Source organism: Trichosurus vulpecula, chromosome 8 (genome assembly GCF_011100635.1).
Source record: "Trichosurus vulpecula isolate mTriVul1 chromosome 8, mTriVul1.pri, whole genome shotgun sequence".
Taxonomy (NCBI): domain Eukaryota; kingdom Metazoa; phylum Chordata; class Mammalia; order Diprotodontia; family Phalangeridae; genus Trichosurus; species Trichosurus vulpecula.
Window position 1 is genome coordinate 229,566,367 of NC_050580.1, and position 25,075 is coordinate 229,591,441.

At 36.2% G+C, this 25,075-nt stretch overlaps 1 protein-coding gene across 6 annotated transcripts in view; it reads left to right on the forward strand.

Annotated features, from left to right (window-relative positions):
- NIN (ninein) overlaps window positions 1-25,075 on the forward strand; it is a 229,254-nt gene that overhangs the window by 127,866 nt on the left and 76,313 nt on the right. For 5 of the 6 annotated variants that reach the window (XM_036734513.1, XM_036734512.1, XM_036734515.1 and 2 more), the window contains 8 exons: window positions 7,146-7,235; window positions 7,595-7,733; window positions 9,339-9,460; window positions 11,476-12,002; window positions 13,054-15,186; window positions 16,438-16,563; window positions 16,689-16,758; window positions 17,336-17,548. In XM_036734513.1, coding sequence (XP_036590408.1) covers window positions 7,146-7,235; window positions 7,595-7,733; window positions 9,339-9,460; window positions 11,476-12,002; window positions 13,054-15,186; window positions 16,438-16,563; window positions 16,689-16,758; window positions 17,336-17,548 — 3,420 coding nt within the window. The remainder of the gene's footprint in view (window positions 1-7,145; window positions 7,236-7,594; window positions 7,734-9,338; window positions 9,461-11,475; window positions 12,003-13,053; window positions 15,187-16,437; window positions 16,564-16,688; window positions 16,759-17,335; window positions 17,549-25,075) is intronic. The other variant, XM_036734517.1, reaches the window with a different exon arrangement.

The following is a 25,075-nucleotide window of genomic DNA, read 5'->3' on the forward strand; positions in this document are numbered from 1 at the left end:
TTGACCATTAATCAATTGGGGAGTGACTTATGGTCTTATATATATTTGAGAAGTGAGTCCTTTGTCAGAGATATGTGCTGTAAAATTTTTTTTTCCCTAATTTCCTTTTCTTCTATACTTGGCTCCATTGGGAAGGTGTGTGTGTGTGTGTGTGTGTGTGTGTGCATGCGCACATGCACAAAATATTTTTAATGTGCCAGGATTGATCTGAGGAAGACTCAATGTCATGATTTCAAATCTGGCCTCAGACGCTTACTAGCTGTGTACCCTGGGCAAGTCATTTAACCCTTTTTCCTTCAGTTTCCTCTTCTGTAAAATGACCTAGTGAAGGAAATGGCAAACCACTCCAGTATTTTTGCTAAAAAACAAAAAATAGGGTCATGAAGAGTTAGACATAACTGAAAACGACTGAACAGTGATCAAAAGTATCCATTTTATATCCCTTAATGCTCTCTAGCTATTGCTTAGCCATAAATTCTTCCCTTATCCATAGATCTGAGAGGTAAAATATTTCATGCTGCTCTATTTTTCTTATGGTATCACCCTTTGTGTTTAAATCATGTGCCCATTTTGATCTTCTCTTGGTATACAGTGTGAAATGTTGGTCTCTGTGTAGTTTATGCCAAACTACTCTCCAGGTTTCCAAGCAGTTTTTATCAAATGGTGACTTCTTGCCCCAGAAGTTTGAATTATTGTATTTGTTAAACACTAGATTACCATGGTCATCTACTACTGTGTATTGTGTATCATTCTCTTTCTTAGCCAATACCGGATTGTTTTGAAGATTACCACTTTGTAATACAGTTTGAGATCTAGTAGAGCTAGGCCACCATCATTCAAATTTCTTTTTATTGATTCAATATTCTTAACCTTTTGTTCTTTCAGATAAATTTTCTTATTTTTTCTAGTTCTCTAAAATAATTTTTTTGGTAGTTTGATTGGAATTAATTTACGTAGAATTGTTGTGTTTATTATATTGGCTGAGCCTACCCATGAGCAGTAAATATTTCTCCATTTGTTTAGATCTGACAATTTCTGTGTAAAGTATTTTGTAATTGTCTTCATGTAGTTAGAGGGTTTTCTCTTGGCAGGTAGGTTCCCAAGTGTTTTATATTGTCTGCCATTATTTTAAATAGAATTTCTTTTTCCAGTTATTCTTGATGGATTTTGTTGGTAATATAAAGAAATGCTGATGATCTATGTGCATTTATTTTATATCATTCATCGTTGATAAAACTTAATTATTTTAACTAGTTTTTTAGTTGATTCTCTAGGATTCTCTAAGTATGCCATCATATCATCTGCAAAGAGTAATATTTTGTTTCCTTACTGTCTACCATTCAGTTATTTTTTGTTATAGTACACTTTAGTACAATATTGAATTATAGTGGTGATAATGGGCATCCCTGCTTCACCCCTGATCTCATTGGGATTCCTTCTAGCTTATTCCCATTATAGATAATGCATGCTGGTGGTTTGAGATAGATATCACTTATCATTTTAAGGAAAGTTCAATTTATTCCTATACTCCCTCTGTTTTAAAAAAGGAATGGGTGCTGTATTTCATTTAAAGCTTTTTTCATATCTATTGAGATATCATATGATTTCTGTTGGTTTTGTTGTTGATATAATCAATTATGCTGATATTTTCTTAATATCAAAGCAGCCCTGCATTCCTGATATAAATCCCATCTGCTCATCATAGTGTATGATCCTTGTGATAGATTGCTATAATCTCATATTGCTAGTAAATTTTTTTAAATTTTTACTTCAATATTCATTAGGGAAATTGAAGTATGGCTTTCTTCCTCTGTTTTTGCTCTTCCTGGTTTAGGTATCAGTACCATATTTGTGCTGTAAAAGGAATTTGATAGGTCTCTGCCTCTTTTTCAAATGGTTTAGAATTAAATTGTTCTTTAAATGTTTGTTAGAATTAACTTTTTAAATTTTTTTTTAAAATTTATTTATTTAACATATTTAGTTTTCAGCATTGATTTTCACAAGAGTTTGAATTACAAATTTTCTCCCCATTTCTACCCTCCCCCCCACTCCAAGATGGCATATATTATGGTTGCCCTGTTCCCCAGTCAGCCCTCCCCTTTATCACCCCCCTCTCCTCTCATCCCCTTTTCCCTTCCTTTCTTGTAGGGCAAGATAGATTTCTACGACCCATTGCCTGTGTATTTTATTTTTTAGTTGCATGCAAAAACTTTTTTTTTTTGTTTTTGAACATCTGTTTTTAAAACTTTGAGTTCCAAATTCTCTCCCCTCTTCCCTTCCCACCCACCTTCCCTAAGAAGTTGAGCAATTCAACCTAGGCCACATGTGTATCATTATGTATAACCCTTCCACAATACTCATGTTGTGAAAGACTAACTATATTTTGCTCCTTCCCAACCCATCCCGCTTTATTGAATTTTCTCCCTTGACCCTGTCCCCTTTTGAAAGTGTTTGTTTTGATTACCTCCACCTCCATCTGCCCTCCCCTCCATCATCCCCCCCCCCTTTTATTTTTATTTTTTTATCTTCCTCCCTCTTCTCTCCTGTGTGGTAAGATACCCAACTGAGTATGTATGGTATTCCCTCCTCAGGCCAAATCTGATGAGAGCAAGGTTCACTCATTCCCCCCTCACCTGCCCTCTCCCCTCCTCCCACAGAACTGCTTCCTCTTGCCACCTTTATGCAAGATAATCACCCCATTCTATCTCTCCCTATCTCCCTCTCTCAGTATGTTGCTCTCTCATCCCTTAATTTCATTTTATTTCTTTTAGATATCTTCCCTTCATCTTCAACTCACCCTGTGTCTGCTCTCTCTCTTTTACATATATGTATATAAACATATATATATATATGCATATTCCCTTCAGCTACCCTAATACTGAGGTCTCATGAATCATACATGTCATCTTTCCATGTAGGAATGTAAACAAAACAGTTCAACTTTAGTAAGTCCCTTGCAATTTCTGTTTCTTGATTACCTTTTCATGCTTCTCTTGATTCTTGTGTTTGAAAATCTAATTTTCTATTCAGTTCTGGTCTTTTCACTGAGAAATCTTGAAAGTCCTCTATTTTATTGAAAGTCCATATTTTGCCTTGGAACATGGTGCTCAGTTTTGCTGGGTAGGTGATTCTTGGTTTTAATCCTAGCTCCATTGACCTCCGGAATATCATATTCCAAGCCCTTCGATCTCTTAAGGTAGAAGCTGCCAGATCTTGTGTTATTCTGATTGTGTTTCCACAATACTCAAATTGTTTCTTTCTGTCTGCTTGCAGTATTTTCTCCTTGATCTGGGAGCTCTGGAATTTGGCTACAATATTCCTAGGAGATTTCTTTTTGGGATCTATTTGAGGAGGCGGTCGATGGATTCTTTCAATTTCTATTTTGCCCTGTGGCTCTAGAATATCAGGGCAGTTCTCCTTGATAATTTCTTGAAAGATGATATCTAGGCTCTTTTTTTGATCATGGCTTTCAGGTAGTCCAATAATTTTAAAATTATCTCTCCTGGATCTATTTTCCAGGTCAGTGGTTGTTCTAGTGAGATATTTCACATTGTCTTCCATTTTTTCATTCCTTTGGTTCTGTTTTATAATATCCTGATTTCTCATAAAGTCACTAGCTTCCACTTGCTCCAATCTAATTTTTAAAGTACTATTTTCTTCAGTGATCTTTTGGACCGCCTTTTCCATTTGGCTAATTCTGCCTTTCAAGGCATTGTTCTCCTCATTGGCTTTTTGGAGCTCTTTTGCCATTTGAGTTAGTCTGTTTTTTAAGGTGTTGTTTTCTTCAGTGTATTTTTCAGTATTTTTTTGGGTCTCCTTTAGCAAGTTATTGACTTGTTTTTCATGGTTTTCTTGTATCCTTCTCATTTCTCTTCCCAATTTTTCCTCTACTTCTCTAACTTGCTTTTCCAAATCCTTTTGAAGCTCTTCCATGGCCTGGGACCAGTTCATGTTTTTCTTGTAGGCTTTTGTTGTAGGCTCTATGACTTTGTTGTCTTCTTTAGGCTGTATGTTTTGGTCTTCTTTGTCACCAAAGAAAGAATCCAAAGTCTGAGACTGAATCTGGGTGTGCTTTCGCTGCCTGGCCATATTCCCAACCAACTAACTTGACCCTTGAGTTTTTCAGTGGGGTATGACTGCTTGTAGACTAACGAGTTCTATGTTCTACGTTTGGGGGGGAGGTGCCAGCTCTGTCAGACCCGCACTACTCCTTCCCCAAGAATCCCCAGCCCGGGCTGGGCTTAGATCTTCAGGAGGCCGTGCACTCCTGCTCTGATCCACCACTTAATTCCTCCCACGAGGTGGGCCTGGGGCCAGAAGCAGCAGCAACTGTAGCTGCCCCACCTCCACTGCCCCTGGGGCTGGAAGCCGAACCGCGAACTCCTTCCACTCCCGCAGCTTTTCTCACTAACCTTTTTTGCTGTCTTTGGTGTTTGTGGGTTGAGAAGTCTGGTAATTGCTGCAGCTCACATATTCAGGGCGCTAGGGGCCCCATCTGCCCGACTCCAAGTTTGGTTGTTCCACGCCGCTCAGGCTGGGCTCTGCTCCACTCCGTTCCCAGCTCCCAGCTCCATGTGGGATAGACCTCACCCAGAGACCATCCAGGCTGTCCTGGGCTGGAGTCCTGCTTCCCTCTGCTGTTCTGTAGGTTCTGCCATTCTAGAATTGGTTCAGAGCCATTTTTTATAGGTTTTTGGAGGGACTCGGTAGGGAGCTCACACTAGTCCCTGCTTACCAGCTGCCATCTTGGCTCTGCCCCCCTAGAATTAACTTTTGAACCCATCTGGCCCTGGGGATTTTTTCATTGATGGCTTGCTAAATTTATTTTTCAAAGATGGAATTATTTAAGTATTTTACGTCCTCTTTTGATAATCTGGGCAATTTGTATTTTGTAAATATTCATTGTTTTTGCTTAAATTGTCAGATTGATTGTCATGTAATTGGACGAAATAGTTCTAATAATTGCTTTTTTCCTTAGTGCTAAGTTCACCCTTTTCATTTCTGATACTGGTGATTTGGGTTACTTCTTTATTTTTTAAATTAAATTAGCCAATGTTTCATTTATCATATTGATTGTTTTTACATAAAACCAGCTCCTAGTTTTATTTATCAGTTTGATATTTTTCTTACTTTCAATTTTATCAATCTTACCTTTGGTTTTAAGGATTTTCCAATTTGGTGTTTAATTGGGGATTTTTAATTTGTTCTTTTTCTAGTTTTTTTTAGTTGTATGCCCAATTTCTTGATCTTCTCTTTCTCTGTCTTATTGGTATCAGAGTTTAGAGATGTAAAATTTCCCCTAAGTACTTCTTTGACTGCATTCCATAAATTTTGATATGTTGTCTCATTGTTGTCATTCTCTTCAATGAAATTATTAATTGTTTCTATGATTTGTTCTTTGACCCACTGATTCTTTAGAATTAGATTATTTAGATTCAATTAATTTTTAAATTTAATTTATTTAATATATTTAGTTTTCAGCATTGATTTTCACAAGAGTTTGAATTATGAATTTTCTCCCCATTTCTACCCTCCCCCCTACTCCAAGATGGCATATATTCTGATTGCCCTGTTCTCCAGTCAGCCCTCCCTTCTGTCACCCCACTCCCCTCCCATCCCCTTTTCCCTTCCTTTCTTGTAGGGCAAGATAAATTTCTACACCCTATTGCCTGTGTATCTTATTTCCTAGTTGCATGCAAAAACTATTTTTTGTTTTTGAACATTTTGTTTTTGATTACCTCCTCCTCGATTCAATTAATTTTTAATCTATTTTTCTACTGTCCTTTATTGAACATAGTTTTATTGCATTATGATCTGAAAAGGGTGCATGTAATATTTCTGCATTTCTACATTTGGTTGTGAGGTTATTATGCCCTGATACATTGTCCAAACTTGTGTAGGTACTCTTTAACACTGAGAAAAAGGCATATTCTTTTCTATCCCCATTCAGTTATCTGTTAGTTTTGTTATTTATACGGTCAATTATGCTGATAGTTTTTGTAATATTGAACTGGCCTTGGTATTACTGGTATAAATCCCACCTGATCGTAGTACATGATCTTTGTGACGTATTGCTGTAATCTCCTTACTAGTATTTTATTAAAAAATTTTTGCATCAATATTCATTAGAGAAATTGTCTATAGTTTTCTTTTTCTGTTTTAGGTCTTCCTGGTTTAGGTATTAACTATTTGTGTCATAAAAAGAATTTGGTAGGACTCCTTTGTTTTTTTTTTTCTTCAAATAGTTTATATAGTATTGGAATTATTTGTTCTTTAAATGTTTGTAAGAATTCAGTTGTGAATTGATCTGTTCCTGGGGATTTTTTCTTTGGAAGTCCCTTGATGGCTTGTTCAATTTCTGTTTCCTCTTCTGTTAATCTGGGCAGTTTGCATTTTATATTTTTGCAAATATTCATCCATTTCACTTAGATTGTTAGGTTTATTGCCATACAGTTGGGTGAAGGAACTCCTAATAATTGCTTTAAATTCATCTTCATTGGTGGCAAACTCACCCTTTTCAATTTTGATACTGGTAATTTAGTTTTCTTCTTTCTTTTTTTGAATCAAATTAACCAGTGATTTTCCTATTTTGTTCTTTTTTCTCCTTAAAAACAGCTACTAGTTTTATATATTAGTTCAATGGTTTCCTCACTTTCTATTTTATTGATTTCTCCTTTGATTTTCAGGATTTCCAATTTGGTGTTTAATTGGAGATTTTAAAATTTGTTCTTTTTCTAGTTTTTTAGTTGTATGCAATTTATTAATCTGCTCTTTACTTTTATGTGTTTTATTCAAAATGATAAAAATAGTCTCATTTAAAAAATTGTTGTGTTAAAGTAGTTGAGTTTTGGTTTGGGATCATTGTTAATGGTAGATATATGTTTTTTTGCAAATATCTGTGTTAATGTCAGTTATGTGGGTTTGAGAAATAGGAGAAAACACATGGTGCCATGAAGTAGCAGTCTGGTCATCTACAGTCAATTGAACATTTTGTTCACAGCTATTTGATGATATTTTTAAAAATAATTATGAAACTCCTTTAAGGTAAATGAGGCTGGATAAAAACCAAAAATCAACATCTAGCATGTTATAGATGAGGAAGGACATCTGTGAAAGCTGTCTACTTGCTTTTTTTCCTCTTTTAGTTTCATGACCTAGATCCCAACATCGCTGAGTTCTTTTTGCAAGAAGAAAGGCTAACCCAGATGAAAACTGAATATGAACGGCGGTGCAGAGTAAGTGTTAGAAGAATTCCTTTTCTGTTTCCTTGAAGCATAATAATTATTTGAAAAACCATGCAAATTGTATTTTAAATGTACCCTAATTTAGAGAACCTGTGCTGAATGGAGCTTCAAGTTACTAGGGCTTGCTAGAAGGTATATATTATTTACCATATTATGTTACGTTATATTATTTATTATATACCTTATATTATTATTATTATTATATTATTTTATTATACTATATTCAAGGAAGGAATCACCACATTGTTGTCTTGCCCTCAAGAACCAGAGTTTTTCTCTTTATGGCTTATTGTTGTTGAATTTATCTCCCATTTATCTCCCATTTTATTTTGAGACTTTTTTTTTCTCAGATTTTACAGGACCAAGTAGATGAACTCCAGTCTGAGCTGGAGGAATATCGTGCTCAAGGCAAAGTGTTTAAACTTCCTTTCAAGAAGTCTCTTTCTCAGGAGCTTGATGTTAGACATCACAGTACAGACCTTGACCAAGGTATACACACCCAAGCCTAAAACTTTTGAAACATTCCTTTGTTGAGACCTCAGTGTCTTTGACTCAAATCTACTAACATGTAAAAATGATTTGTTGTCATTATTTTACTAAACTATTCAGCTATGTTTGGGAAGGAGGAGGAGGGATTTTTTTGAGAGAGTTTTCATTTTGTTCTTTGAAGTCTTAATCACTGAAGAGACTACCCTAAAAACTACAACTGATCTAGGAATTTGTGGAATGAGCAGATATAAAGAATATCTTTTTGTTTTAATAGCTGGCTGATATTATGCATAGCCCTTTATTACTTAGACTTAGATGCTCAATTACTGTTGGATTTCTCCATGTATATTCCAAGAGAATGCTTAGAACCCTGAGTCTTTTCTGCATCTCTACTATGTTGTTTCTTGATGGCCTTGAAGATGAAGTGAATATGTAGGTGAAAGTCAGCAACCTAAGGCATATGGTACAGTTTTAATGGCAAGAATGTTCCTAGAAAATTTGGAGTTTGCAAAGTTGGTTTTTTGTTATGTTTCCAGATCTACTAGAAGCACTTATCTATTAATCCTTTCTCTTTCTCCCAGCATTTTTTTTCCCTCTGACAAGCCCTTGCTCAGTTGTATCTCCTTTGATGTATCCTTACTTTTAGCTGATTCTTAGACAATTACTGATAATATTGCAACTAAAGTTAGCTCTGTGGATGCCCCTTCCCCTTCCCTTAGTAAGGCATTCATATTTTGAAAAGAGATTCTTAGAGATAGAAAATATTTTGGTGAAATGGCAAGAAGGCTAGGGGAAGGAGGGTAGATACTTCAAAACCTTAGAGCTGCCAGCCAGTAAGGTTTTCCCCAAATATGGCAGAGAAAGACCTTACCCTGATACTCCACCCTTTTTAGCCATTAATTTCCCTCACTGTCAAGGCCTGGATTTGGGGGAAGAAGTGGTCCATAGGCTTTACCAGATTGAGAAAGGTGTCTATGATCTTAAAAAGATGAAGAAGTCCTGATCTAGATAATACCTAGAGTTCATTATTTGAAAACTGTTTGTTGATATGTTAACTCCTTTTGTGGCAGTCAAATATGTAGAGTAAACCATAGTGGATCTCAGGAATTATATATACATACACACACACACACACACACACACACACACACACACATATACCTATACATACATTCATACATACATATACATATATTTTATATATATTTATATATCTGTATATATGTATTCTGGATCATCTAGAGTTCTATGTACACATCTTTCCTCCCTTGACTATATGTCTGCCAAATGGCTTATCATTTTAGGAGGGTTGAAGTTGTTGCTACTAACCTCTTTCAATCTCCCTTCCCTGCTCAAGAGAATAAAAACTTAGTGTATTACCCCGTGTTAAAGGACAAATTCACCAAAATATTCACTAGATGGGAACTTCTTTGTCTATAGTACGTTCTGTATATAGTTATTTTCTAAACTCCCTGAAGTATCATAGACTGAGATAAATTTCTTGGGTTAAATGTCTTATCTCAGATATCAGAGTTATACTTTATTGGGGGGAAAACATGTAAAAAGCAGCAAAATCTAGTGTAAATGGGCTAATTTGTATTTTAGGATTTGGTTCTGAAAACTGTAATCCATTGAATATGAGCATAGAAGCAGAACTGATTATTGAACAACTGAAAGAACAGCATCATAGGGATATGAAATGTTTAACACTGGAACTTAAGGATAAAGTAAGTAGTTACTATTAAACTTCAAAAGCATCTTCTAAAAATGTAAGTAGTTTTTCTATTCAGTCAAAATATACATCTTTGAACTTCAACAGGTCTTTATGTATGAGTTTCTCAAAAACTCTTTTCATAAAGTCTTCTTTGTCTGAGAAACATTTCCTCAGTTAGATTGCCAGTGGATTGAGTCCGAGGCTTGGAGTCAGGAAAACCTGAGTTCAAATACATCTGCAGATATACTTCCTGACTAACTCACTTAAGCTTTGTCTGCCTAAGTTTCTTCAGCTGTAAAATGGCTAAAATAATTATACTTACTTCATACAGTTGTTGGGAAGATCAAATTAGTATTAAACAAAACACCTAGCATAGTACCAGGAACATAGTAGTCACTTAATAAATACTTATTACATTCCTTTGTCTTCAATTGATGAAGAGCTTGTTTTATTTTACTTAAACTTAACTCCCAAAAGTTAGCTCTAGATTATGTTCGACACTTATGAAATTATTTCCAACTGATGTTTTTGGTTCCTTAATATCTAGACCCACCTCTAAATTACATTTAAAAGAAAAGACAAAAAACCCATCAACAACTTAGGAATCACTTATGTCATGTAATTTGCAATTATATATGTATATATGTATGTATAAACGTGTGTGTGTGTGTGTGTATGTGTTTGTGTTATGTATGTTTCCAGGACAGTAAGTTGTAGATAAATTGCCAGTCTGTGAAGAGAATTTTATGCCAGTAAAATCACAGATCCCAATAAAAAAGATTGCATTAGGAGGGAAGGATGCTTTTCAAAGTTTAAAGGAAAGCATTCATTTCAAATTTCAAAGTGTCCTTACAGAATTTTTCAAGGTCCAGGAGAGTTAACTTCAGCACCACTTTACAATGGAATGAAAACAACAAAACTCACAGGCACTTCAGTTTTGACTCATAATGCTTTGTGAGACTAAAATTATGACTTTCTAGGAAATAGGGACTACCAAGGGAAACAGAGTTGTGCCCTGGCATCTTGATATGTGTCCTAGCAGCTAAGTGGCACAGTAGCTAGAGTGCCAAGCCTGGAGTCAGGAAGATTCATCTCCTTCAGTTCAAATCTGGCCTCAGACACTTACTGGCTATGTCACTTAACCCTGTTTGCCTCAATTTCCTAATCTATAAAATGAGCTGGGGAAGGAAATGGAAAACTACTCCTGATGTCTTTGCCAAGAAAACCTCAAATGGGGTCACAAAGAGTCAGATATGATTGAAAATGACTGAACAAAATCTTGATATGACCAGTGGTGGGTTAATTTTGTCCTTTTTAGTACTTTGATTTTTATTTGCGCAATTTAAAATATAGTCTATGTGAAGATACACCAAATTAAAGAATAAGCTTCTTCAAGACAATCACTCAAACACAGTGCAGCATATTGAAGAAGAAACATGACAAAGTTCAGGAAGCAGTGTTTCTACACCACTTTTAGTCTGGTTAAGATTCCTACACATGCACACACAAACACAGACACACACCCAAAGCACATCCTCAGCAGGATGATTAAAAATACAAAATGAAATTTTAGTTTGATTTATATTTTTAGACTAATTTTCTCTATTTCAGAAGCAACATGAAAACTTAATTGGGTACACACTTATAAGTGTTGATTCTGGTTATATATTTTCTGTTTTACCAGGGCTATGCCTTGAAAAAAACTGGGCCAAATCTAGATAAATTAAGATGAGATGGGAAGAGCAAGTAAAAATCTTATGAAAAGATTAAAAAAGATTCTTTACACAGAAACTACCTCAGGGTCTAGATACTAGGTGACATCCAGTGTATCTGTTACTATGACATAATACGATCATCTGGTGGATAGCTGACTTTGGTAGATTATGTTCCTGAGATTCCATTGTATATATACTCATATAGTAAAAATCTTGAGGTCTCTGGAGGAAACGTCTTGAAGGAGACAACTATCATCATTTTGTTCTTTTATTTGGTTTTGGAATTAAATGACTTATGTTATCTCTGCTATAGATGCTCAATTATGAAAAGCAGCTAGATGAAACCAAGGTCAACTGTGAAAAAGAGCAAGAAAATGTGAAACAAAAGTACAAGAATGAGATACATACCTTGGAAAAACAAATAAGTGCTCTTAAAAGTGAAAATGCACAACTACAGAAACAGACAGCTATTCTGAAGAAAGAACAACAAGAAACAGACTGTAGATATGTGATTGAGAAAAATGAATTACAAGTGAAGCTTAATGAAGAAAAGGCTCATCTGCAGGAGAAGCTGAAGCTAGAACATGAAGTAGCTCTCAAGAATAGACTACAGCAGGTAGAGGAAAGCTTTAACAGAGAGAGGGAGGGTCTCATTCAAAATGTTACCTGGGCTGAAGAGAAGATGAGAGACTTAGTTAAGGCAAAAGAAGAAGAGAAATGTAAACTGGAAGAGTTTTACCAGGAGCAGCTAAAAAGCCTAATGGAGAAACATACTCTTGAGAAAGAAGAGCTACAAAGGAAACTACTAGAAAAGCTACAAAACAAACTGCAGGAGGAAAGGTAAGAAACCAAAGATAAGTGGAGTAAGAGTTAAATGTGATTGTCTCTTCATGACACCAAAAATACTCATTCAGTTCAGCAAACTCAGTAACAGTTTAGTCTACTGGAAATTTTCCATTTTCTAAAGACTAATTTTGACATTATGTTGCAGACACAGTCCTAGTTTTAGATTGTTGACTGTTAATGTAAGTGAAAATGAGTTTTTGTTTTTTTAACAAGGCTTGGAGGCAACACACACATGATACAGCACATTTAGAATGATGTAAGATCAAGCCTAGCACAATTTTGGCCTGTTATTTCAAAGACCCCTTTCCATTCAGAAATATGTTCATAATTATTCTACAACTAGGGTTAATGTTAAGTTTAGCACAAAGAAGCTCTCTCGGTAGCTTGATCTCACACTTCCTGTTCATTTTAGCTTTTTCTAGTTCAGTTTCACATGTATAAGTAGAAATGCTGTTATACGACTTTGTTTAGAGTGCACTAATATTTCACAAATTGAACTATAAAATAATATTTGAATTCCATGCTTGATCTTATGCTATTTCACAAAACAAAACAACTAAACTCATTCCTGAATATTTGTGGATAATCATTAATATTCTGAAATTAATTAAAGAATTAGTCTCATTTAAGGTTGACAGATTATATATAGCCTAACCAATATGGGAGTTATGTTAATATGCATTTGTATACTTAATACCATTAATAGTCTTAAGTTCAAATTTTAAACTCCTTATCCTCATGGCATGCCATTCAGAATTGTATTCTCATGGGGGGTGGGGTAAGTCATTTTTCCATAGGAAAAATAGTTTTAAAAAACTTTTATGAGGCCTTTATGACAGGTTTTTTTTCTGTATTCAGACTCAAACTTCATTTACTTTTTTTCTCATAAAAACCTGGCTAATTGTTTTTAGCAAGTCTGCAAAACCAAATATCTTCTTCACAGTATCTATCATATAGGGATAAGGCTGGGGTTGGGGAAAAATGTTTCTATTTGTTTTATGACTTGGCAGCAATTTTAGTAATGCTGTCTGTTAACTGCATTTAGGAATAAAATGGAAATTGAGTGTAATAGAAGAAACTCTCAGATAGAAGCCCATTTTCTGAATGAGTGCCAAAAAGTCCCAAGCAAATATGAAGATTCCCTAATAAACCTGAAAGATTCCTATCAGCAAGAGCTGAAGGACTTAAAAGAACAGCAACATGAGGAAAAATCTAAGTGGGAATCTGAAAAGGATGAACTCATCCAGGAGTATGCTGAAGCACAAGAACAACTTAAACAGACATTGAAACATGAGAAAGCAAAATTTCTTGCTTTGACAAAACAGCAAGAGATATTAGAGAAAAAATATGAAGAACATTTAATCAGCTTAGTATCTGAGAAACAGCAGCTGCAAAAACACCTAGAGGAGCTAAGGAATGTATCTGAAAGCCAACAAAACCAATTGTCCGAGCAAATATTTGAGCTCAAGAATAGTCATGAGAAAGAATTTAAAGATAGAGAGCATTTCGTGTCTCAGGTAGATAATACAGGGAAATTAGATAGACAGAAACTTGAAGAGCAAGAGATTAAGTGTGAATGTGAAAAGGAAGACATAGCTTCTCAATTTCTCGCAATGGAGGACTTCAACAAAAAAATTTGTAAGAAAGCAGACAGAGAGAAAGTTGAGCTAAGATTACAAATTTCTAGACTCCAGAATAAGATAAAGGAATTGCAGCATGGAATACCTACCAAGCCTCAGAATAGTAGCCAAGTTGCAACAAATGAAAATGCAGACATGGCTAGTGAGATGTCACTGCTTCAGCAAGGTACAGAACTTTTGGAAGAAAATGGTGATATTCTTATAAATCTGCAACAGGCCCATGAGAAGGTTGTGAAGGAAAATGTCAAAATGGCTGCTGAAATCATCAGATTACATCAGAGACTACAAAAATTAGATTCAGGTTCAGAGCCATTAGCTTCTGTAGAGGAATCAAATGACTTAATAAGAACTTCCCTGGAACAAACAGAGATACTTTCATCACAAAACAGAATAAAACAAGTAGAAGGCATTATTACCCATATTCTGTGTGAATCACCAGATGACAGTGTTCAAGAAGTGGAAAGGATAGAAATAAGTTCCTTTCAGACACTAGAAACTAAAATGCAGGAGTCGTTAGGATCATTAGAGAGGTTTTCTGAATTTGAGAATAATGAAGTAACAAGTACTGAGAGTTTGGACCTAAAGAATAAGTTTCTTCATCTTCAGGGTAGATTGAAGGTCTTACAAACAGAGTGCGACCAAACTTCTGAAAATAAGCAGGATTTAATTTTTGATGTTTCTAAACTAAAAGAGAAAATAAAAGTACTTGAGAGTAATCCTGAGGCTATTGCCAAATATAGGATGTTATATGAGAATGCCAATAGGGAAAATTACTCTCTTCAGGAAGAACTCAAAAAGGTGGAAACACAATATAATAAAGAAATGGAAAATAACAGAGATCTCACTTCAGAAGTTTTCAGGTTACGGGCTGAGCTGAAGAAAGTTGAGACAGTAACTGAAGCATTCCTCAGGATTAAACAGAGGTATGATGAAGTTAAAGTTGAAAATGAAGACTTGAAGACTCTAGTTTTGAGACCTGGAGAAAAGACTGGGAAACTCCAAGAAAGGTCAGTGGAACAGTGTGAGTGTTTTTCATTGAGCCAAGTTGGTTTAGACACCCAAGAACTAAAAGCTGAAAAAAAGATACTAGGACAAAATAAAAAGCTGGAACAATGGGGTGAAAAATTTGTGAATTTGAAGTCTGTTTTCAAAGAATGTAATCAAGAAAACGTGACCTGTGAGCAGGAAGACAAATGGGTCTTAGAAAAAACAAAAGTATCTGAAGATTTCTGGCTTCAGGGAAAGATGAACTCTGAAGAAAAGTCAACTGGACAGACCAAGCTTAAAACATTTGAGGAAGATGCTGTATTCTCAGACCTTCAAGGGAAATATCACCATAATGACACAAGAATAACAGAATTAGAATCGGAGAAAAACAAGTTACAGGAGCTGACTAGGCAATTAAGAGAGAAAGTGACTAATTTAGTTAAGCAAAAACATCTACCTTCTCATGGAGAAAAAGAGGAGGAATTCAAGTCAATGATGTATGACTTGCAAAGCACATGCAGTGAGATGCAGCAAAAAGTTGAACTGCTGAGGTAATGTATGCCTATAATTTTTTGTTTTTGGAACCTGGCTCTAACTCCTCTAACCACTGCTGCTTCTTGTGCTTAGGTAAACTAATCTCTTAATCTTTGAGAAGCCAGAGTAGTATTGTTGATTCCATCTACTTCTGTATTAGCAAGTAGAGTAACCTGTCCTAGAAGAAAATCTCTTGATTCCAATTCCTCTTTAGTATAGCAAATTATTCTAATATGAGATGTAAAAAATAAAAGCTTTTTTTTTTCCTATTTAATTATCTGCATCTAAACAGGCATGAAATTACAGTAAAACAGCTCCCAAGTAGCATACCATCAGGCACTATATTTGGTTTTAAGGTTTTTTGCCAAGAATGTTAAAAACATGAAATATGTTTTAGAATAGCCTTTGTTGTCACAAATAAGACTTCTTAACACTAATCTAGGATGAATGCATTCTTCTTGTTTTTTAGCTTTGCGATCATTTTGCTTTCAATAAAATAAGCATTAGGAAATATTTTCTTTTACCAAAGAAATCTTAACCTTAGCTTGGGTAGAGGAAGGACTATCAATATCTAGAAATACATTCTCCTATGTATCATGAGAGAATAAATACAAATGTAAAACTAAATTGAACCACTACCCATTTAGATTATATGGAATAAAGCTTCATGGTAACTGTCTTATAGCAAATTGTTTTCCTTAAAATTGTTTTTTGGGGTTATTTTTTAAAGATGAATCCTAGTCCAATTTTGAATGTAAAGTTTCATCTTCCCTTCCCTTGCCATTATATTATGAGATATTCTCATTCTCCCTCCCCCTCATCTCTCTTTCTGACATTGAATTAACTTTGGGATTTGGACAACATAGTTCTAAAATTTTTGCCATGGGTCATCTTCTATATCACTATAGTCTACAGTTAAAACAAACACAAGTTGCTTATATTTTGCAGGGAAGAGAGGGGTTGAGACACACAAAAGCTGAGCCCTTAGGGCTCATATTAGTCAGTGGCAAAACTAGGTTTAATTTCCATTTCAGCCCTATGTTTCAGTTTTTCTCAGCCTACTTTTTCCTAGTGTGTTTTTCAATAGTGCTTTTGGTTCCTGATGAAGTCAGTATGTTAGCACCCTATTGCCAAATAAAGTAATGCAAATTTGTCTTTTCATTGGCTTTAGAGGGCATTTACCTTTTTGGAGGTCTCTAAAAATGTTTTTTTTTTAAAATACCAGATTATTGCCTTATTTTAATTCTATTTTTATCTCTGCACTTTAGACAGGAGTCTGAAAAGTGTCAAGAAGAAAACTCTATTTTAAGGAAGGAAATCACCACTTTAAATGAAGAAGGTAGCATTTCTTACCTAAAATTAAGGGAATTAAGGGGATCTCAAGAAGAAATATGGTAAGAATATGAGTATTTTCTGTATACTCATACTTAACCAAACATTTTAGGAGTCATTACAAGAACTAAAATTTACTGGAATTTTAAAACATAAAATTTAAGTTATCTTTCCAATGTCACTTTAGGAAAAAAATAGAGACTGTAAGAAAGGAAAAAATTGCTATACAGAAGATGGTTGAAAACTTTAAAAAGCAGGTAAATGAATTTTGATATTCTCCAATTTCAATTTTTCTTGACTTTGAAAATTTCTGTTTCTGTTAGAAATGATCACATTTAAGTAGCCCCAGATGATTTTTCTTTGGATTGACACTGGAATTCAAAATCAGAGGACAGACTAATGGGAACTCCAGGAGAAATATCCTATGTTGTCTTCTGTCCTCTTCAGTCCATAAAAGATCTTTAGACATTGAGTAGTTAATGAACATTTACGGATGATGAAAACTTGACACTGGAGGGTCCAAATATGTGAAAGAGAATACTTTGTTACTTCAAGTTGTCCATCTTGTTTAAAAGCAGATTACTAGAGAAGACAGAACTCAATAAAACCAACTGCAAAATCAATTACATGCCATTACCCAGAATCAAGATTTAATGAAAGAGAAAACCCCACCTCATGATTCTCATAATGCTTAGCTGTAATGGAAAAAACTTTTGAGAGACTATGTATAAAGGGTTGGTGGGGTAAGTGGCAGAAAGATCCAAGTTACTATACCTATTCTTTAGGAGAAATGGACAAAGAAGCTTCAAATAACTCAATTTCCATTTTAACTAGGTTTCAGAATTAAAAACCAAAAATCAGCACTTGGATTTGAAAAATGCAAATGTTATCCAAAAGAACACCCAAAATGAAGCAGACATTCGGTATCTTCAACATTTAGCACAAATCCTATGTCAGAAAGAAAAAGAGATAGGAAATTCTACATTAGAAGAATGGGGAAAACAGAGTTCGAGGCTGAAAGAGGAGCTAGATAACTGCAAAGCAAAGGTATGATCTGTGGTAACTATGAGTTTTTTAATTTCAGTTCATTCTTGAAGATGTCATAAGGTAAGCTCTTAAATCTCAAGTTTGTCTTGTGCATGAAGGGACTTTTAATGTTTTCATATAAAAGATGAAAGGTATACTTTTCAAAGATGATTCAAGAAGCTGGATATGGGATAATGTTTGGGAAGACCATAAGAACTAAAGCTGGAATCAATCAGTTAACATTATTATATGCTTATTACTGAGCTTTTTTTATGTACTAGGTGCTATGATAAGTCCCAGGGATACAAATATTAAAGTGAGAACTTTGCCTTAAGGACCTTGCATTGTAACAGGGATATTCAACTTATTCTCACTTAAATAAATAGAGAATATGGTTGTTGTCCTTCATTCTTGAAGAGGACCAAAAAAGAGCATCACTCTGTTGGGGGCAAGGTACAATGTATTCAACTGTGACTGATTAGACCCATACCAATTCAGAATGCTCTACCATAGTTCAGACACAAGTAGTCCATATGAACATTTGGAGTAAAGATGTCTCTAAATTTGCACATCTCACATTACTTTTGAGCCACAGCAATTCTTCTTTGCTCATAGAGCATAACACCTTCCTTGATGCGGTCATGTTATACTGGGAGGTCCTGTGCCATTGTCTCCTGTGTCTCACAGTCAATTCCAAAGTTCTTCAGAGAAACCTTGAAAGTGTGCTTGTATCATTTTTTCTGACCTCCATGTGAGTACTTGCCTTGTGTGAATTCTTTGTAGTCTTTTAGGCAAATATACATTTGGCATTCAAACAATGTGGCCCGCCCACCTGAGTTGTGCTCTCTGTAGTAGAGTTTGAATGCTTGGCAGTTCAATTCAAGAAAGATCTTCAGTGTCCAGTACCTTATCTTGCCAGGTGATCTTTGAGACAGTTCAAATGGAAGTGATTCAATTTCCTGGCATGGTGTTGGTATACAGGTATACAACAATGAGTTCAGCACAATGATTTTGTAGACCTTCAGTTTGGTAGACAGTCTAATACTTCTTCTCTCCCACATTTTCCTTTCGAACCTCCCAAACACTGAGCTAGTTCTAGCACTGCATGCATCAACCTTATCATCTATGTGTACATTCCTGGAAAGTATGCTGCCAGGGTAAGTAAACTTACCCACAGCATTCAGAATTTCTCCTTTTGCTGTAATGAATGTTTCCATGTGTGGTTAGTATGGTGCTGGCTGGTGGAGCACCTGTGTTTTCTTGGTGTTAATTGTTGGGCCAAAATTAGTATAAGTAGTGGAGAACTGATCCATGCTGTGCAGCGTCTCAGCATCAGAGGCTGCTTCCAGTTGCACAATCATCTGTAGACAAAAGGCACACACCAGTTCTCCTTCCACTTTATTCTTGGGTTTGTAGCCTTTTCAAGTTAAATAATTTACAGTCAGTGTGCTAGCTGATCTTGCTGTCTTCATTGAGGGGGTCCAACAACATTGCTAAAAACGTCATGCTAAAAAAGATGGGAACAAGCACACAGTTCTTCTTTACCCTATTGGTGACTGGGAAAGCACAAGAGCATTGTCCATTATCCATAGTTCAAGCATACTGTCATGAAAGTAATGTTCTGTACTGATACACTTCTCCAGGCAACTATATTTTGCTGTGATTTTCCACAAGATCTCGTGACTGACAGTATCAAAGACCTTGGTCAGATCGATGAACAGACCTCTGTTCTGCTCCTAGCATTTCTCCAGTAATTGATGGGCAGCAAATAGCCTATCAACCATTCCTCAGCCCTTTCCGAAGCCACACTGGCTCTTGGGTAGATGACCATCTTCCAGGTGAGGGAATCATCCTATTAAGGAAGACTCTGGTAAGAATATTGCCAGCAACGACTAAAAGACTAAGAAATGACCTCTGGGATCATCATAGGACAATCTATTTCCTTTCTTTTTATGGAGAAGGACAGTGGAGGCATCCTTGAACTCCTGGGGGATAACCTCCTCTTGTCATACAACAGAAGGTTTTAGTTAGCTTTTCTTTGAGCCCCTGCCTTGTAAATATCAGCTGGAACAGAATCAGCACCATGTGCTTTGCCATATGCAAAGAAACTAATGTTATTCGAAACCTCTTCTTCACTTGGAAATTTGACTAGAGAGGGATTGATTTCAACCTGAAGTATATAGTCAGTGGCTTCAGCATGGTAATGGTCTGTTGAGAATGCTATGGAAGTATTCAGCCCAACTTCCCAGGATTATATCCTTATCACTAATCAATGTGGCTCCATCAGCATTGAGTAATTGAGATGCACCATAGATGTTTGGCCCGTAAGTAGTTTTTAAGGCATCGTAAAAGTTCTTTGGATTGTTACTATCAGTGTAAAACTGAATTTCATCTGCCTTCTTACTGAGCTGAGAATCCTTTATCTCTCTAGGCTTCACTTTCACTTTGCTTTTGATTAAGCCAAATACTGCCTTCTTAGCTGGTAAACCCTGCGGAATTGTCATTTTTCACTTAGCAGCTTCCGAATTTACCCATCATTTTGATCAATTCAGTCTTGATGTTTGCAAGTGTTCTGGCCCAGAGGAGTAAATGCAATGCTATATACCAAATCTCTGAAAGTTACACACTTTTCTGTTCCACTGTTGCCAACCATGTGTTGGCTCAGCTTTCCATACAAGTTAGCAGTGAACTGTTCACACTCAAAGAAGTGTTTTAATCTGTTGACATTTTCTTCTAATGGTTGTCTTGCCTTTGGGCTGCTACTTTTGTTGAATGCAACATTTATTGCATTTAGGTAAATGTTTGTGAATAGTGGGAGAATAGTCAGGGATGGGTAATCACTCCCTCTCTTTTTTCTTCAAGATGCAGATTTGGCTGGACTTATATCTATTGCACATCAGCTATTTGAATTCTAGGGGTATAATTCTTTTGGGACTCAGGATAAAAAACATTGTCTATAAGTCAGCGAGTTAGAGCAAGTTACAATCTCCTCAGTCAATACAGAGTGTTCAAATAAAGTCCTTTTTGGGGGTGTGTCCTTCTCCCTACACTGCAATAATAACAATGTAGATGATAATTGTCAAAATGCCTGTGTAGTTCTGTAACACAAAATATATGAGACTCTCCACATAGAAGATAGAAGTAGTAAACTATTTATTAGGACACCAGAGAATCATATCCCATAAGCCATTTATCCAGTCTATCACAGGAGTAAGTAAAACATTCCACACACAATATCACAACCTGGAGCCTTGCCATCCCAAAACCTCTCTGACCCCCTGCTGGGGTCTTCCCCAAAATAAATTCACATTACAGCTAAGTCAGCCTGTTCAGTTCTAACAATCATGAGGGCGGCCATTAACAGCCATTAGCAGCCATAACTGCTCTCTCTCTCTCTCAGCATTTCCTGTGATGTAACTTCCTTTTCCTGTCAGGAAACTCCACATTTTTCTTAGGTTTCCTGTGATATAAGCAGGTCACATGGCCTATTAATGGGTGGCAAAGATCTTCAAATCTAAATTGCTACTACATTTGGCCCCAAGATCTTTCTTATCCATTACAGAGGGCAATGGAAATTCTGGGATAACTGGTGTCAACAGAACTTTACACAACAATGTAACAGGGATAACACAGAATAAGCATATAAAGCAATGTCATCATTCCCCCCTTGAACAAATGGGGCTCAAAATCTTGGGGTAAGGGGCAGAAGTCTTGCTCCCCAAAGCTTCTTCCTGCTGAAATTGGATGTAGGGTTGTCCCTGCCCCAATTCTAGAGGTCAATTCTTAAGCCAGCTAGCATCTGGAACTTGGTTGATGCCAGGTCCAGGGATGACACATCACAGTTGTGGACAGGTCCAGAGGGGATGTCCAAACACATCAGAGGGTGACATCTGGCTTAAGAGATCAGGCATCTGCAGGTGGATGGTACTAAGCCTGCAGGAAACAAATCTCTCAAACAAATTTAAGAGACAAAAGCCAAAAGAAACAAAGAGACTACCATAGCTTCATTCACGATAGAATACATGAGTCAAAGGTACAATTTCATAATTTTCTTCTGGGTAAACCATTGTTACAGTATTGTCTTTACCATGTCCTATAATTTCTGCAGCCTTTGGAACATCGTCCAGCTTCTGTTTTACCCATACTTTAGCTCCAAATTTTATTCTTTCAGTAGAACCAAATCCTTCCTTTCCTCTGATAGTTATTTTGGAAGGAGGGATAGGTTTCATAAGGGGTATTATTTCACAAGGAATAATAATCAATTGAACTATTCTATCATTTTTACACAACTATATAGGTTCTTCACCTAAATTCTGGAGTGTCACAATAATTTCTCCTTGATAACTAGAATCTGTCACTCCAGCCAATACATGTATTCCTTGACCTGCTAATCCTGGTTTAGGTAATATCCGTCCAAAATGATTCTTAGGGATTCTCATACATATCCCAGCAGAGATTATTCTTATCTCTTTTCTATCCAACCGAAAGTTCTCTCAACAGTGTAAATCATATCCTGCCAAACCAGGTATTTCTGGATACAGTGGTGGGATTTCTTCCCTCACAGTCCAATACTCAATATTTTGGATCTTATGTGTTTGCTGTTTTGCAGATTTGAGGTCATCATTCTGGCCAGAGGTATACTTCCTCCTAATGGTCTATTATTCAAATTATGTAAAGCAGTGAACAAATTATCCTTCCAATGTTGATACGAATTATTAGAACTTAACTTTATTAACTGTTCTTTCAACAATCCATTCATTCTTTCTATCAACCCAGATGCTTGTGGATAATATGGAATATGATATATCCACTCTATATTGTTCAATACACAATATCTCTTTATCTTATTACCTTTGAAATGTGAACCATTGTCACTTTGAATCTGCATTGGGGTTCCATAATATAGACTTATAATATCTAGAATCTTACAGGTGTTTTTCTGGGTTATATTCTTATAAGGACAAGCCACTAATACACCTGAATAGATGTCAACACAAGTACATATCAGTTTACACCCTTTATCTTGGGGTAGTGTTCTAATATAATCTATCTGCCATATCTGGGCTGGAATTTTTCCCCTTGCTATTTCTCCAGTTACTACCCGAGGAACAGTTCGTTCCTTTTCCAACTGACCTATGACATTCCTCTGTTACTTGCTTTAACACCGAATAAGAGATACTAATACTTTGATCTTATGCCCACCGGTGTGTGGCCTGGACCCCTAAAATGGACTGCTGTTTGGTGGACCCATTTTGCTAGTACTGGATCATCAGTTGGTGTCAAAGTAGGGACAGTATGTTCAGTAGCAATCTTTGCTGGTCGATCAACATGTGCATTGTACTCATGTTCTGGTGTAGTGAGGGTCACATGAGCATCTACATGAAAAACTGACAAATTAGTAACCAAAGACATGTCCCATATATCTTCCCATAGTTCTTTGCCCCAAACTTGTTTACCATGAATTTCCCAGTTTTGATTTTTCCACATAGGCATCCATGTAGCTAACCCATTAGCTACTGCCCATGAATCAGTGAATATATGACAGTTCTCCTTGTTCTGTTTTAATAGCTTGATGTACTGCCATAAGTTCAGCATATTGACTACTTCCACCTATCGCAGTACTCTCCAAAGTTCTCTTAGTACATGGGTTATAGGCTACTGCTTTCCAGTGTCTTTCATGGCCCAAATATTTTGTTGTCCCATCAGTAAACCTTGCATGTTTCTTCTGTTCTTCACTCAATGCATCATATCCATCATTCCATTTTACCAAGGATTGTACCAACTGTTGCCTTGGTTCAGGGATTTTGACATTTCCGTCAATGTCAATGCTTGCGATGGATTCATGTAGAGCAGAAGCTCCACTTTTGCCTGTCTTCGATCTATTCTGAATATACCATTTCCATTTAATTATGCTAGCCTCTTGCACATGTCAAATTCTGTAAGATGCTGGAGTACTCATTACCCAAGTCATAATTGGGATTCCAGGCCTTAATATCACTTCATGGCCCAGAGTCAGTTGTTTTGTCTCCACCAAAGCCCAATGTGCAGCTAACAACTGCTTTTCAAAAGGTGTATATTATGATCCAGATGAAGGTAGTTTCCTTGACCAAAATTCTAAGGGTACATTTCAGCTTTGTTGTTTCTGCCATAAACCCCGCTTTGCATAGTCCATAAGTCCAGAGCCAATTGTATAGCAGCTTTAGCTTCTTCGAAAGCTTTACTCTGTTCAAGTCCCAAATCAAATTCATATTTTTTCCTGGTAACTTTATATAAGGGTTTCAAAATCTGTCCAAGGTGTGGAATGTGATGCCTCCAATATCCAAACAGTCCTATGAACTTTTGTGCCTCTTTCTTATTGGTGGGGATAGGAAAATCTTGAATCTTCTGTCAAGCTTGTGGGAGAATTTCTTGCAGTCCTGTATTCTATTGTATACCCAAAAGCTTTACACTTTGAGCTGGTCCTTGAATCTTTGCGGGGTTAATTTCCCATCCTTTGCTTTTCATATGCTCAGTTAAAAGCATCAAACTCTTCTCCACTTCTTTTCATTTTTCATTTCATTTCATTCTCCCTGTATCATAATATTATCTATGTAGTAGGTAAGCTGTACACCAGGTAACTTCAATTTATCCAAATGTTCAGCCACAATCCTATGACAAATAGTTGGGCTATGGAGATATCCTTGTGGCAAGCATATAAAAGTATATTGTTGGCCCTGCCACACGAAAGCAAACTGGTCCCATTGTTTGGAGTCTGTTGGGATCATGAAGAAAGCATTGATCAAATCAATAAACTGCATATCAAGTCCCATCATATTTCTGGATCCTTTCTATTAAGGTCACAGTATCTGGAACAGCAGCATAGAAAGGTGGAATCACTTTATTCAATTGCCTACGATCCACTGACATTCTCCATGTTCCATCTGCCTTTCGTACTGGCCATACAGGATTATTCCATTGAGTGGTCGTAGGGACTAATACTCCTTCTTCAACATATTCCTTTATAGCATTGACAATTTCATCTTGCCCACCTGGCGCAAGATACTGTTTCAAAGTAATTACTTTAGAAGGTTCAGGTAAAGTGATTGGGTCCATCTTTACTTCTCCCACCACAACTGTATTAATTCCTATTTCCTTACTGCAGATTCCTTATTCCAAATTTGCTTAGTGCAAATTGACATCTCTCCTCAGGCAAATTCAGAGTCATGCCTTTCAATATGTCTGTTCCAATGATGTATTCAGGAATGGGTACAATTACCACAGTATATTCTTTCTTAGGCAATTGTCCAATTTTTATCATCAGTTTCACTTGTTTGGCTAATATTTCAGCCCCTCCTAGTCCTGTGATGGTAATAGGAATTTATATGCTTAAATTTGTCAGGGTTTCCATAGATCAAGCTGGCCTCTGCCCCAGTGTCTATCTATGCCCTAGTTACAGTATTTGATCTATTCTTCCCATATATGGTCAGATTAATATGGGGTCTATAATCCCATCTGTGTGTTTCTTTAATCTCAGCTGGGGCTCAGCCTATTCCTTAGTCTCCTTGAAGG